At 44.8% G+C, this 13,953-nt stretch overlaps 2 protein-coding genes across 2 annotated transcripts in view; one reads left to right on the forward strand and one right to left on the reverse strand.

The window, feature by feature from the left end:
* Positions 1-7,340, reverse strand: part of LOC135396776 (exportin-5-like) — a 38,360-nt gene extending 31,020 nt beyond the window's left edge. Inside the window, exons 1-10 of the mRNA XM_064627937.1 lie at positions 7,096-7,340; positions 6,724-6,845; positions 6,544-6,616; positions 5,704-5,841; positions 5,116-5,298; positions 4,981-5,013; positions 3,703-3,888; positions 3,531-3,607; positions 1,762-1,861; positions 63-155 (exon numbers count right to left, since the gene is read on the reverse strand). Coding sequence (XP_064484007.1) covers positions 63-155; positions 1,762-1,861; positions 3,531-3,607; positions 3,703-3,888; positions 4,981-5,013; positions 5,116-5,298; positions 5,704-5,841; positions 6,544-6,616; positions 6,724-6,845; positions 7,096-7,197 — 1,107 coding nt within the window. The 5' untranslated portion in view covers positions 7,198-7,340. The remainder of the gene's footprint in view (positions 1-62; positions 156-1,761; positions 1,862-3,530; positions 3,608-3,702; positions 3,889-4,980; positions 5,014-5,115; positions 5,299-5,703; positions 5,842-6,543; positions 6,617-6,723; positions 6,846-7,095) is intronic.
* Positions 7,341-7,846: 506 nt separating this feature from the next.
* Positions 7,847-11,419, forward strand: LOC135398091 (D-dopachrome decarboxylase-like). Its single transcript, XM_064629521.1, has 3 exons — positions 7,847-8,088; positions 8,838-9,010; positions 11,262-11,419. The coding sequence occupies exons 1-3, from the start codon at positions 7,981-7,983 to the stop codon at positions 11,305-11,307; spliced, it is 327 nt and encodes a 108-aa protein (XP_064485591.1). The 5' UTR covers positions 7,847-7,980; the 3' UTR covers positions 11,308-11,419.
* Positions 11,420-13,953: the final 2,534 nt, after the last annotated feature.

Consider the following 13,953-nt stretch of genomic DNA (forward strand, 5'->3'; position numbering starts at 1 on the left):
AGGTGACGAATCTTGGTAACAGATGAAAGTGATCAAATCTGATATTCTGCGATGCAACTCACATGACTTGGGTGTTTTATGGTGGCAAGAAGGGCATCTAGGTAGACATCAAACAGTTCAGTCGGTGGCATTTTCACATCGTTGTTGTCGGACCCCTGTATGACATGTATGCTACAATAGCACCTATCAAGTGTGTAAGCTCAATGGCACTTCAAAGGGTTGCTCAAAATCTCATAACCACTACACTCCCATACAGTCACTTGACAGATACACAGCATGATTAATTTAAGAAATTTAATCTAAATCTAATCAGCTTAATCAGCAATTGTAATCTAAAAGAAATGCCTTTGTTGTAGTAATCTGTTACTCAGCTGGTAGTAAAGCAGATCATCTTGTTGTGCATGTTCTTGTCCCTTGCTGCTTGAAGATGCTCGCTCCATACCAACTACCCCATTTTGCAAGTTTGCTTAATCTATACTGCATATTAATTTGACGTTGCAAAAACATGGGCAACTACAACCACTATTTTAACTACTGATTAAACAACTGTTCTGGTTAAAACAACTCGCTGATTTATTCTGCTACATTAAATTGCCAAGTGTGGCACATTCTTCAAAGTTAGACACTTCCTAGGCTAGTTTTGGAAGGTTGTTGAAGCGGTCGACAGAGAAGAGCCACAAGGTATAGAGTCAAACTCCTTTATAGCGAACACTTTTTTAACGAAAATACCACTACACAGCAAATTTTTTTGCGGTCCCGCTGGAGCCCTATAGGTCCAATAATGGACATCCTTTTTAACAAAAATACCTTTACTGAGAATTTTTTTTGCTGTCCCCTGAGTTTCGTTGTAAAGGAGTTTGACTGTACATTGGTAGAGCAGAGCTTGAAATAAAATATATGAAAAAAGCAAGAAGCACTTTTCTGAACTTCCTGCTTCTTCAAGAAAGTTTTTCTGCGTTTGACATACTACACTGAGCCGACGAGAGCACTCGTGAGCAGAGAGGTTCAGCGGACTTGACAGACAAGGCACAACTGTATGGCGGGACAACACCAGTGTGCTTCTACTTGATGGTTTACTTCGGCAAGACTAGTAAAAAGCGAGACAGTTGGTTGGACAGTGATGTTTGTGTCTCGTGTTATGTGAGGAAATTTCTACTGCATGTGCTCATCGCATCGAAATTGCAAGGGGAGCTGAGAGAGAGAGATGGGGGAAAGCAAGCAATTTGTAAGAAGGGTGTGCCCTGTCCAAATGCTCAAGTTCAGAAGCTGTCATAAGATACACAACTACCACTGCTGCAACGCTAGGCCTCTGATGCTGAATTTAATAGCTAGGTAAAATAACAGCACTGTTTGGTATTCCTGCTACCTAATTCCAGTATCTATCTGTGGACCCTGTGTAAGAGCTGGGTGTGTATTCTCTGTTGTAATTGAGTTTGCTTGTACTACTACAGTAACAAAGGGGTCTTGCATCATATATAAGTTGTGGGGGCAGAGGAGACAGAGGGAGAACAAGGAAGGGTGAGGAGCACACACAAAGTGTGAGACCCATTCCTGGGCATCTAACTGGTGAACGTTCCTTAGATAAGTTTTCCGTGAAAAGTGAGAACAGCGTACAGAACATGAGAGAGGAAACGCAATGATGTACATAAAGCCTCAGGGACGCCACACCTATCATCCTCAGATGTTCTAGATTCCTAAGTCACTAAGATATCCTTTTTCAGAACTTTGCTGTCTAATCATTATGAGTGTTCTATGACTTACCCAACAAGCTGAAAGTAGAAAACCAAGATTTGCAATGATGTTACACAGTGCCTTCAAGAAGGTGTAGCTCTTCTCGTCGAATGCTTCAGTAGAGGCTGAGCTGCAATACATGTAGTATAAATAATTTTAGACATTTAAAGGTGGCATTCGGACAATAATATGCAGTTGAACTGAAGGTGCGATCGGAATAGTGGGTGCCTGAAATACATGTAACTGGAACATTTCATTTTGAAACAGTCGGAAACATTACTATTAGAAAATGAATTTAATCGGGTTTTGCAGCCGGCTGTGCGCTCTCGGCTGAATTCGGGCAACAGTGTGTGGAACGACGTGACTGGAGTCTGTTATGAATGCAGGCTGTAGGTTACAAAATGTGGTCTTCCGACTTGCAATCTGCTGCCGAACAGTCGCTAGAACATCTCCAAGCACGCTTTCAGTGGTGTCGGATTGCAACCAGCCCCGTGAAGCTGTCAGCTGAGCGATTTGGAATCCCGCCGACAATGCCAATCACGTCACCAGAAGAGGCGAAGCAGGTAAGGGCTGTTTCAAGCGGAAGCTGGCACTTGGTTTCGAATTTGATGATTTCGATGTTTTATGAAAAAAAAAAAAAGAAATAATTTTGCAGGGGTTTTGTTCTTGGAAAGCATCTCCAAGTGGATATCACATTAACTTTACAATTTCAGATTCCTCGCAGCTGCCACCTTTAAAAGAAGCCATTGAATAAGTTGCGACACTGATACTGATTGCAAATGTGATGGACGGTTATTAAAGGGGATGTGAATGCAATCCCAGATATTACACGAAATCATGGTTGAAATGTAGATTTATGGGTGCCAAACATCTCCACTGATATCCCTTCATGCTGCGCTCCCGCGTCACGCAGCTATGGTACTTTGAATATGTGGGGATCCTTTCACTCTTGGCTCGCCTCCTCCTCGCCTGATCTCGGTATGACGTAGTTTCGAGTGCGCAACGGAAGTGCGTAGTTTCCCATCCTCATGACGACGCCTGTAAACGGGGACGCGGTGAACGCTGGGACGCGGCGGTGGCAAAGTGCTCTGAACGGAAGCGGAAAAGAGCGGAAGCGCTATGACGTACAGCCATAGAGTAACCGGTCAATGCGTCACTTCCTGCCTATTTCATGGAGCTGCACAGCACCGCCTGGCACCACGGTCGGCGGGGGCCTCGAAAACGGGAAATTTTTAAAACTCTAGGATAGGATGTGGGGCTTTGCGTACAAAGTGTGCGAAGTGAGGCGTACAGACCAAATGTTACATCGTTAATTATGTGAGGTGGAAGAGCCGAGAAGACGTGTTCAGTCATAACAGGGAGCAACAACACCAAGTGATGTGGGCCATGAACTTTCCTATTCCTAAGAACCTGATGTTTCTCAAGACCGGTGTCCATGAGAGATGGACATACATAGAGACAAGCTGCATAGAGACAAATTCACAGCAAGGACCGCAGTGAAGCTTACACTGAGGTCATGATGGCACTAGCTATGATATGCACTGTCTTCTATGTGACTATTATTCCTTCACTACATAAATTAAATCACCAGCTCATGTCATCTGATACAGCTCTTGAATATGACACACTGCTAACTGGCATAGCCTGTCAAAATTTGTCACAAACTTCACTGCTAAATGTCTATTAAGCTTGCACATACACGTACAAAAGGGGTTGAAATATCAGAAAAAGGCAGTGCACTGCATGTGCACAAGTGTATTAGCAGTATCACAAGAAATGTTAGGAATAAAAATACTTACTTAGAAGCTGACAATACAGCAGACATCATGTCCTGGTTAAACAGGCTAACCAAGTGATGCTTCTCGAGGTTATTACCCTGGGTTCGTAGAATCAGAGAGCACCAATTATTAATTATGCAACTCAACACTATTAAACAGGCTTCACAAAAATGGCGTTTCGAAGGTGACGTACCTTTCGTGAAACTACTTGCAGGAGACACTCTGCAGCGTGTGTCCTAAGGTCGATGTCAGACAGGAGGTAACAGAAAATTTTCGGCAACAACCTGTCATTTTCCATAATAAACTTTACAGGAATCCATTCCACAAAACCAGAAAGTGTCTTCAATGTCGATTCCGTCACTCTCCGATGAATTTCAGACTGCACAAATATTAGAACAATCAGTTTTTAGTCGAGGTTCATGCCCTAGGTTGTTGCATAGTACCCAGCTGATGAGCTTTGCAATAATATTAGTGATTAAAGAGTATCAATCAACAATGTTCAGTGCACAATGCATAAATCACCCATGACGTGAAAATTTATGCCCAAGTTTGATATCCAGGATCTCTCTTCCGTTCCTCGCTTATGTTTTTGCTCGAGTGTGTTGTTTTCAACTCAATATTCCCCGAGATATTTGACTTAGCTGGTAGTAAATTTACTAATAGTGTGTATACATATTGACCTGCTTTCTTTAAGATAAGCCTTCTGAATTCTTCTCACTACATTTTCAGTAGAAGACACCAACACCTCAACCTGGCAGAATTTTGGATGACAGGCACATCTGCTATTGTGATATGTTTAAGGGGGCTCCATTCAGGCTGTTGAAATTAGGTTGTTCAGGTAGTCTTCCATAATGAAGGTGCCTGAGCAATGGGCACAAGACAGAGAAAACATAACACAAAGCACTCATTGAGGCAACTTGAGCGCTTTGTGTTGTGCTTTATCTGTCCTCTGCCCATTGCGCAGGCACCTTCATTATGGAGTTATGGAGTTTGTCCACCACCTAGCCTGTATCTACGCCATTCTATCGATCAGGTATGAAGGGAGTTGCCTCAGGACGAGAGCAGTCGATATTTAAAACAGAGACTGTTCTTCTTCTGGGCACCGTCCTCATCATTGGCATGGTATTTAAAGGGTTAGGTATGACGTGTTAAAGGTTAATGTGAATTGTGGGTCAACAGCCGAGGGAAGCAAGGGCCTGTACAGGCTTTTACGGCCGGAGTGAATGGCCGCTTTGTTAGAGTGTGGAGAGGATAATGTGAATGAAGTGACCTTGGCTCCAGACCAGTCACAGATATCGATCAGGTAGTCTTGCACCAAGGTACCACCACGTCTTTAGCCTTACCTAAGGTAAGTTTACCTGTAGAAGTTTACATCTGGATACTGTGACAACTCTTATCACAATTATTTATTACCACCATATCAAGAAATTACTGCACGTTAGTGCGTGCTTTACATAAGAAGTGTAAGTACCTGAGTACGTTGGCCTTCATCAGCTGCATTTTTCTGAAATTGATGGAAAACAATTCCACTGAAAAGGTCAAAATTCGTAAAATATGTCTATTCTTAGCAAAAAAAAAAGCCAAACAAACAAAAGGGCCTCAGTACCATTTCTGTGTACTTCGTGTAGTGTAGGTTGAGGGTTGTGAGGAAAAACTGAGAGATTTCCGAGAGATTTGCCACAAGTGCCTGATGGATCTCACGCCGCCTCTGATTTTGAACTGTTTGGAATGCAACGACGTCTTCAGCTAGGCGCAGGAAAATCAGAAGGACCAACTCAGTCTGTGTTTCCTATATGTGAACAGCAGGAAACACGTATGTGAGTACAAGAATCACTACATGGGACAGCACTGTGCATCTATGCTATTTTATCAGCACCATTGTACCTGGAATGCCCTGCTAGTTTGACTTTTGCCAAAAACAAACCAGGACAGCTGTGAAACGAGGGGAAAATATCTGATGTTGACGTTTTTTTACTTGGTTTGACTTGTTTACAGGGCGAACAATTCCCCGATGCAGGACGAGGCACCAAATTTTGTTGAAAGATACTGAAAGACTCGTAAATCTGTTTACTCATCTTCTAAAATTAAATGTTATGGTAAGCGGCATTGCAGCTAGACATTCTTGGTGCTGAACATGCAGCATTTCATCACAGACAATCTGCTTCTGTTCATGTGCCGTTGTCCAATGACATACCCCAAGGCTGCTCAGCTGATGAAGTTCCTGCAAAAATGTTGGCCACTGTTGTGGCCATTCCCGCTTGACCATCTCTACCACAATCCGTGACACAGCGTCCTTGATGTGTGTATGTTCCACGAGGAGGTTCTGTGTTCCCTGAGAATAAATTCAACGAAAAGAGCTCATAGCACATGACTCTTCAGTGCTCCTAAATTAGTTTGCACATGTTTAAACACTTGGCCTGGGTGGATTTTAAACGTTCCAATCATACTAAGCACATCAAGATGGGCTGGTTGGTACAGGTCCATGATAGGGCGAGCAAGCAAGATTGTGTTTTTTTTACTTGCTGTCTCCATCATGGATTCCCAATCATAACCCACAAATCCCTGTCATATGTAGATATAAAAATGGAAAAGCTGTAGTGCCCACACCCGCAAGCACCGACAGTGGCGGTTAATACAAAAAATTCTAAGCAATCAGGTGAGAATATGCTGAAGGTTCAGAGCCGCTGATATTTCAAACAGCGATTGCTATTCTAAGTCGGTCTAGGAGACAGGCCTTCACGCAATATACCAGATTCATTTTGTTGTCTTGCTAGACACTCATTCCTGTCTTGATATCGTGGGATTAGAAGCTTCTGCCTCGAAATGCTTTTGTGATGGGGTTGCTCTGCACTCAAGGCGGCAGAGCCTTTACTATGTCACACAAATGATGAATTTTCTTTCAGGCAATGCAGCATGCACAACAACGTGCATGCCATGCAATAAACGTTACATGCTTTTCAATACAAAATAGTATTAATTATTAGCAAAAGTAAGCAAAACGGCGCTTGTACAGCAGTTCAGAAATCCGACTTACTTCTGCGACTAGCCTCGTTGCCGTCTCCTTTATTGACAGCTTTTCTTCTGGGGTCATCACATTCCATCGAAGTCTGTCACAGGGGGGAAAAGGCATTTACAATAATCCCACAACGCAGAAGCTATAAAGCCATCGAACAGCAGCACAATAGAATAATGAAAACTGTTTTGCGGCTCTTACTTGATGCAATGTTCTACAAGCTGAAGACCGATATGACGAATTACAGGGGAGTTGTTCTTGGCGGATAACAGCACGCCACACTGTGCACATTGTGGCGAGTTTTCCTTGAAGTCTTCAAATGCCTACAACAGCAAAAATAGAAAAGGAGAGGCACATCATACCTGCCCTGCTCGGTGATAAAAGCAGTGGCAATAATGAACAGCACTCTGGTACACACGACACTCGTGCTCCTCAAACTTGAGGGAGCGATATGTAAAAATGCGTCTAACAAAACTGTGGTCCTATTACTTCCGCCAAGAGTCTCAAGGACAAGGCCGGTATAGAAATGCAAGTTTTTTTTTTTTTTTGCAAACATAATGAAGAGCTTCGTACATTGTAAGCTTTGTTGCGGTCCGCTTGTGTTGTTGTTGGGCTGACGGCAGTTTCAACGAATGAAATAATATTCTTGCATGTCTCAGCCACTGAAGCAGTCATATCTGATGTCTGTCGTATCTTTACAACTCACGCCAGTACGTTCAAACCATTATGTAGCGTTTCTTTTCCACGTAAAGCACCGCGATCCTGTGATTATCGATGTTACGCGCGTCAAAAGCCAGACCGGCTTCGAATGAACTAGCTTGGCCTTCGGACCTTTAGCCAACAATCCAGCAATTTAGCCAACTGGCTGCGGCTATTGCTATCGCTTGCAGACCTGCAGATATCGTTATGGCAACTGGTAACGTGTCAAATTATGATGAATACAAGTTACTATACATTGTCGTAAATCATTTATTTTGTTGTTCTGTACACTAGTGCCCCTTGTGGAGAGAAAGTCGAACAAAATTTTTACACCGTTAAATGCTCGCCGCGGTACAGCTATTTTTAAAGTAGTTTCGTTGCCTGCGTGGTTGGCTGTCAGGAACTTCTCTCTCTTCGCTTCGGGGAGAAGAACCTTCCCATGTCGTTTGCAAAGCGATGCATAAATTAACCAGGGCTTCACACAAGCACACGGTGTTCCAAGTAACGGAACGACGCATGCACACATGGATGAACGTTTAGCAACACTCTCAACTTCAAGGAAGCGACGACACAAAATATAATGTGTATACATGCACGTATAAGCCGGTTCCACAATTATTTCTGGCCGCCCGACATATAAAACCCATCGTCGTCGTTCTCAATGTCCTTGAACGTTATCAGGCCACAGATATATGAGTCTGTCTCCTCTCGTGCGACGCGAGTGCTCCGTCGTACGCCTCTCCGAAACCGATCTGCACGATGCCTCTGTGTACGTTGAAAACAAATCTGGTCGCCAGCCTAATCCCGAAGGATTTTCACTTAAAGTTCGTCAAGTACATCGCTTCGTTGCTCAAAAAGGATATCGAGGTGACATTATAATCCTTTCATCGTGTGAAATTGTAGTATATAGTGCTGCAACGGGGAAGCGTATCGGGTACATCTTTTCTGTAATCCTACGTGTAAATGTTGAGGGCGAAAAGTGCATGACGGGGCGTATAGTATAAATTTGTCAGGTGTGGCCTCGAGGATAACACGTGCACGATGATGTCGTTCGGTTCGAGGTCAAACGAGTGACTCCAGGATAAAATTGTCTGTCTCCGGCGCAGAGTGGCTGTCACCAAGACATTCAAGTACGTTTGGTGGTGGAGGTTATTAGGTTCAAGCGCCTCCTCCCCTGAAATCCTTGGTGCGTCTCCGTTCTCACGAGGGGAGGGGGGGGGGATGACTCTTTCAGCTCCTCCTCTCTATGAAATGTCCAGGCCCTTTTCATCATGCCCGTCCACTCTGAGGGTGTTGTCATGTGTCAGAATATGTAGAACGAAGTGGTATATAAAACAATTAGCGAGCTGTGAGCTAATTGATGAACGAAACGATTTGAGTCATCGTTGCGTTCTGTTGTTCAGTCGTCCGTTTCGTCCAACCCCAGACTCAGGGTAATGTCTCGATCAATTCACAACATGTGTTCCTTTATCACTGCTCATTATTGCCTTGCATACTGGAACAGTGCGCAAAACCGTCGCTGTTGTGCTTTTGTTGTTGTTGTTGTGCTTTGTGCTTTGCTGTCATGATGTGTTACTAACTGATTAGAACTGAACATACAAACCATAAATTTGCAGAAGATTACGCTTGTCGTGGAACCCGGAGTGGAAATTTCCAGAGCGGGTTCGCTGGATCCGAACTGTTATCTCTCCATCCAGTCCATCAACGTGTTCAACGCTGAGAAGAACAAAGAGTATGGACCCTCCTTACGGAGTTTCATTGCCGAGAATCTACCACTCCAACCGAACAGGTATAGGAAAATATATCGTTTATAGCCTTTATTCATCATAAAATGATTTATTTCGGAAAACTGGAGCAACACTCGAAAAGTCTTCTTGGATGGCTGCTGACCTCTTTAACCCTTGTTCTACCCTAAGGGAAAAAATAAATTAAAAGAGTAAATTCGAGAGGAATTACTCCTCGTTTTGGACCCGGAACACTGCAATTTACCTCCCAGCCGCACTACAAGTAGTGAAAAATTCTTGTATAAAACTTCAGGGGCACTATAGTAAAGTGTAAAAAATTCTCCTCGGCGAAAGAAATATGCCGTTACTTTGACACCAACACAAAATGAACGGGATTCGTTGGTTCCGTTGTTTTCCCTTCTCCTTCTCGAGAGGCCGGGCCGACAATGCGGCCGGAGCGGGCTCTTATTGGTCTCCGCAAAACGGATGCCCAATCGACAGATACTTTGAAGAAACCAATCCGAAGCCGTCGCGCCTTTTGAGGAGGAGAGTGAAATTACGGTTTATTTTTGCTCAGAAATCACGAACGACGGAACCGAGGAATCCCGTTCCTTTTGTGTTGATGTCAGGGTAACGGTATCTTTCATTCCACGAGGGGAAATTTTTGCAATTTAGTGCGTTTTAATCCGGAAAGGGACTAGTACGGTTGCGGTAATGCACCTAGTCCTCGCTACAGTTTCTCATGCGTTGGCTGCAGCACACCAGGGGTGTGCGCTTTCTCTTTTCTGGGGACAGGGCATTGATGTTCCTGAGCAACACTGTCTTATGGTAGAAACATGGTAGTCGTCGAAAAAGGCCGACAGCGGCGCTGTCTGGCTTTTTCGATGACTGCCATATTTCTACTGTTCATGTTCTAACTCATTGAAATCTGTGTTATGTTTGCCCACCACCACCGTCTGCTGCCTTCTGTAACATTTGTTGTTGTTGGTGGTGGCGCTTCTTCGCTTCCACGGAATATTCTAGTGGAAGAAGCAGCAAAAAACTGCCCACGGGGCGAAAGTTCCGCCGCGTCTCACTTTGAGCATTCGCACGGCTCCGGAACATAGAGGAGTGACGTGCTGCACACATAGCAGACGACACCATCGGAGTGAAAAACCGGGCGTGTTGGTGTTGATCTTGCATGACGAACTAGCACCTGTCCTGTCGTCTCTTCTCTCTGTCCTGTTCCCAGTGCTAATTCGTCATGCGACACCGTCGGCCCTGTCGTCTGCTACGGAATATCTTGATTGGAAGACGGCACGGAAAGCGCTCGCGCTCATGTGCAGGGGTAGCATCTACTTTTCGCCCCCTGGGGGACAAGTGATAAAATTTGCGCCCCGCCCCCCATCCGTATTCTTGATTTTCTTTCTTTCTTCTGTCGTCCTAAAGCGGGTTCTTCCTGCGCGAAAGGTGCCTTTTTGGCGCCCCTTCAGGCGAGCTCAGGCGACACCACCTAGAAGAGAAGGCTTCTGCAATATGGCCTCGCGATGCGTCAGCCTACTCGGATGGTTTCTCTCCAATGAAGGGCGTGTTGTCTGCTTCGCCGGAACACCGCTTTTGTGTAATTGGCCGACGACCATCCGAGTAGGATGACGTTACGCGGAGCTGCGCTGGTACTCTGTCTAGGTGGTGTTGGCTCGGGGGGGGGGGGGGGGAATTTGCCCTCCCGTAGACGCCTCCGTGCCGTGACAACCATAGAACTGTGGTGGCAACAGAAAGCTACGATGTTTTGCGCATCATCTGCTGCAGTATTATTGGAAATGTCGCCCGTGTGGATACACCTAATATGGAAGAAAATATAATACTAGGAGTAATAATGTAAGTAATAATAAGAAAATGTAATCACGTAATATTTTATTTATTTATTTATTTATTTCTGAAATACTATATACAGGTGCCGAAGGGCCCAATAGGAGGGACACTGAAAGCATAGACGTGGATCAAGGAGAACTATTTACACAGCTGTATATACATAATTCAACAGTGTTTACAAGCATGTAAAATATGATCGCGTCTCTGCAAAACCACAGAGCCACCACTGCAAGTGCGCGGATTGGACGAGGGTTTTGTGCACACGAATGCGAACAACAAACGGCTTATCCGCGCAGGACTTTACCTTTTGGTTTTAGCCTATTTATTATTTTTAAACGTAACATAAGCAGGCATGTATGCTAAACGTCACACAAGACGCCATCACTTCTATTTCTGTTGTTCTTCCTTACGATTTGTGATGTAGAGCGTAGCTAACCGCATCACTTTCATATCTCTCTTTTGCAGGATCGTGATTACCTTGCTGGATCTAAAGGCAACGGACCTGGTTTAAGGAATGTATAGTGATTAGTGTTTAAAACAGTTCCGAATGTGAATTGTGCCTAGCGATTTTAATAAAATTGAGTTTGAGTTTGAATATAATAAAATTATTTTTCGCCTCCTTATTGTGAAGGGGCTCATTATTTCATTCCCCCGTCACTACCAGCAATGGGGTAGAGTATCGCCCCTGCCGATGAAACTTCCCATTCATCATCGCGTAATAAAGTTATTAAAGTTATTTTCCGACCTTCCACAGACATTTCTGCTTTGTACATTCACTATTCCCTGCGAGAGCTCAATCTGAGAGCTGCTAATTTTAGGCGGCTATGTTCGCACGTACGTGTGTCTGTTCACTTTGTGGTCTCGTTGACACACACATCAACTCTCTATCTCCGTCAACGCCATATTGATTGATGGCACTGATCGATCCGAGGCGTGCACCCGAATCGGGGACCACATCCGAATCCACAAGCGAAAAACAATCGCGCTCCAGCGAAAAACCTGGCAGAAGTCGTCGCGGCGCAACCGGCAAAGTCAGCGAGTCTTCCCACCAACGCCTTACAAGATTACTTACTTACTTACTCTGAAAATACGTGGTACTAATTATTCTATCTTTTGGGCTATTATATTCTATTTGGGTGTTGAGGCTTACATGTTTGTGTCGTCCCTAAGTGTGGTCTGCCTCGGCCAAATCTCGTTGTTTACGTAATTATTCTGCAAGCAAGGAGTGCTCCGCGGTGGCGCGGGTTGATCTGCAGCGACCAGCACGTATTCTCCGCAGGGGAGCAAGAAAAGTCGCTACAAATAGACCAGTGGGTTTGCCAGAAATAAGGCTTGATCTCTAATCGACATGACGTAAATGCAACGCCCCAAATTGGGATCTGCCAATCACAGCCATGCTTTCGGCGGCCGGAGCCGCGGAGACGAACCGCCGTCCAGCCACATGGACAGTCAATGGTAACCACAGTTTTATGTTTGAAATCGCGTAACGCGGATGACATTGCGACTTTATCCCTGTATTCACGCGAGCGACATTCCTCAGAATACTCCAGCGGAAGATGTGAAAAACGACGTAGCTTCCTGCTGTCACGTGAACGCGAGCGCTCAACGTTGCGGCAGTGCAAGATATGCCGTAGCAGACGACAGGAAAAGACGCAGACGGTATCATCTGCTAAGTGTGCAGTATGCCACTCCCGATATTCCGGCATCGTGTGATCAACATAACGCGGGGCGGAACTTTGGCTCCGTCACCAGTTTTTTTTTTTTTTTCTTCCACTGGAATTTTCCGATGAGGATGTCGTTCGTGTGAATACACGGTGAATTCTCGGTAATAAAACACTCGCATTCCTGAAATTTGACATGCCTTTTTTTAATTTTTTTTTTTCAGCGAAGTCGTTTTGCATCGTGAAGCGTCCTATTGATAAAAGCGAGAACGGAGAAAATGGCGACTTCAGAGAGATGCAATCGCGCGATATTGAACCCATCTCAAATGTTTTGGTGAACCTCCATTGTACAAAACGAAAATAGTCCTGCGATGACAAACAGACGACAGAAGCTTTTATTTAGTGCATGCAACCCAGGATCAGATGTAGACGCTTATTTAAAGACGTCTTGGTTTTATGTTTTTCTTCTACAGCGCAGTCAGCTAACGCTGTTCAGACGGAGACGTCACACAATGTGTAGCCACGTGACTAGCTACGAAATAACTCCGTGGTGAATGAAAGCGTTCTTAAACGTCCATTTCGGATGACGCTAGCTCGTTGTGCTATGATACGCCGTCGGTTGCCGACTGGATGACGCCGTCGATATGGTTCCTGTAAGAAATAGTAATGTGATGGATATTAATAGGAATGACAGTTAGAGTTGTTCGAAGACTCGCTTAATTCATCAAGCAGTGTATCACGAACGGCGATACAAAATAGTTTGGCTGAACGGTGCGCCGTGAAAAATTAGCAACATCTTTTGTGAAGTGCAGCGAAGCCTTGGGAAACGCGACCCGATCCTGCTACTGTGACGCAGAGGGAAGATGAGTTCTCATTTGCTACTAAAAATTCGTCTGCAGCAACGCCACCTAGACTACAAACAAGGCAGTTCTCCCCACGTGGACATACAAAGTCATAGAGTACCAAAGCCGGTCTTGGAGTGGAGCCGAGGAGTTCGCGCGGTCTCACCACTGGGCCCCACTCCTCCAGCGCAATCTACTGAAGCGCATGCGCGTAAGCAGTTGTGGATTTGGAGCGAAAGGGCTCGCAGGATTGTTGTTTGTGGCGAAACACTCTTGCCCGAGACATTCATTTCAATTACAATAGACCTCTCCCTGTTTGTAAACAAATGACGTCATATACTGTTCGACAGCGCTACGCTCGAAGCGGTCGCGCCCGAAAGTCATGGTGTTGAGGGGATTACGATGGTCCCTGAAAGGGACGCGACCTTCGGTCCTACTTTTCTTGCAATTTGAGGCAGCGAACAAGTACCCATTCGTGGAACCCAGCCCTCCCCTTCCGATTTGTTTCGGTTTCAGTCTGCCTACCAACGTCATGATGTCGTTTCTCGGGTAGAGGTCTATTGAAAGCGAACTTTCCCTCTAAGTGTTTAGTATTAGAGGACATAGGCGTATTCGCACTTTTCTCGAAAATTATGTCCTCCCCTACCTGAAGCC

The sequence above is a fragment of the Ornithodoros turicata genome, chromosome 6, assembly GCF_037126465.1.
Source record: "Ornithodoros turicata isolate Travis chromosome 6, ASM3712646v1, whole genome shotgun sequence".
Lineage (NCBI taxonomy): Eukaryota > Metazoa > Arthropoda > Arachnida > Ixodida > Argasidae > Ornithodoros > Ornithodoros turicata.

Bases quoted from the DNA above. Each gene is read 5' to 3' on its own strand.
- LOC135398091 (XM_064629521.1), top strand. From the start codon at position 7,981: ATGCCTCTGTGTACGTTGAAAACAAATCTGGTCGCCAGCCTAATCCCG. The intron at 8,089-8,837 runs GTGACATTATAA...ATAAATTTGCAG, and splicing joins TGCTCAAAAAGGATATCGAG to AAGATTACGCTTGTCGTGGA. The intron at 9,011-11,261 runs GTATAGGAAAAT...TCTCTTTTGCAG, and splicing joins CTACCACTCCAACCGAACAG to GATCGTGATTACCTTGCTGG.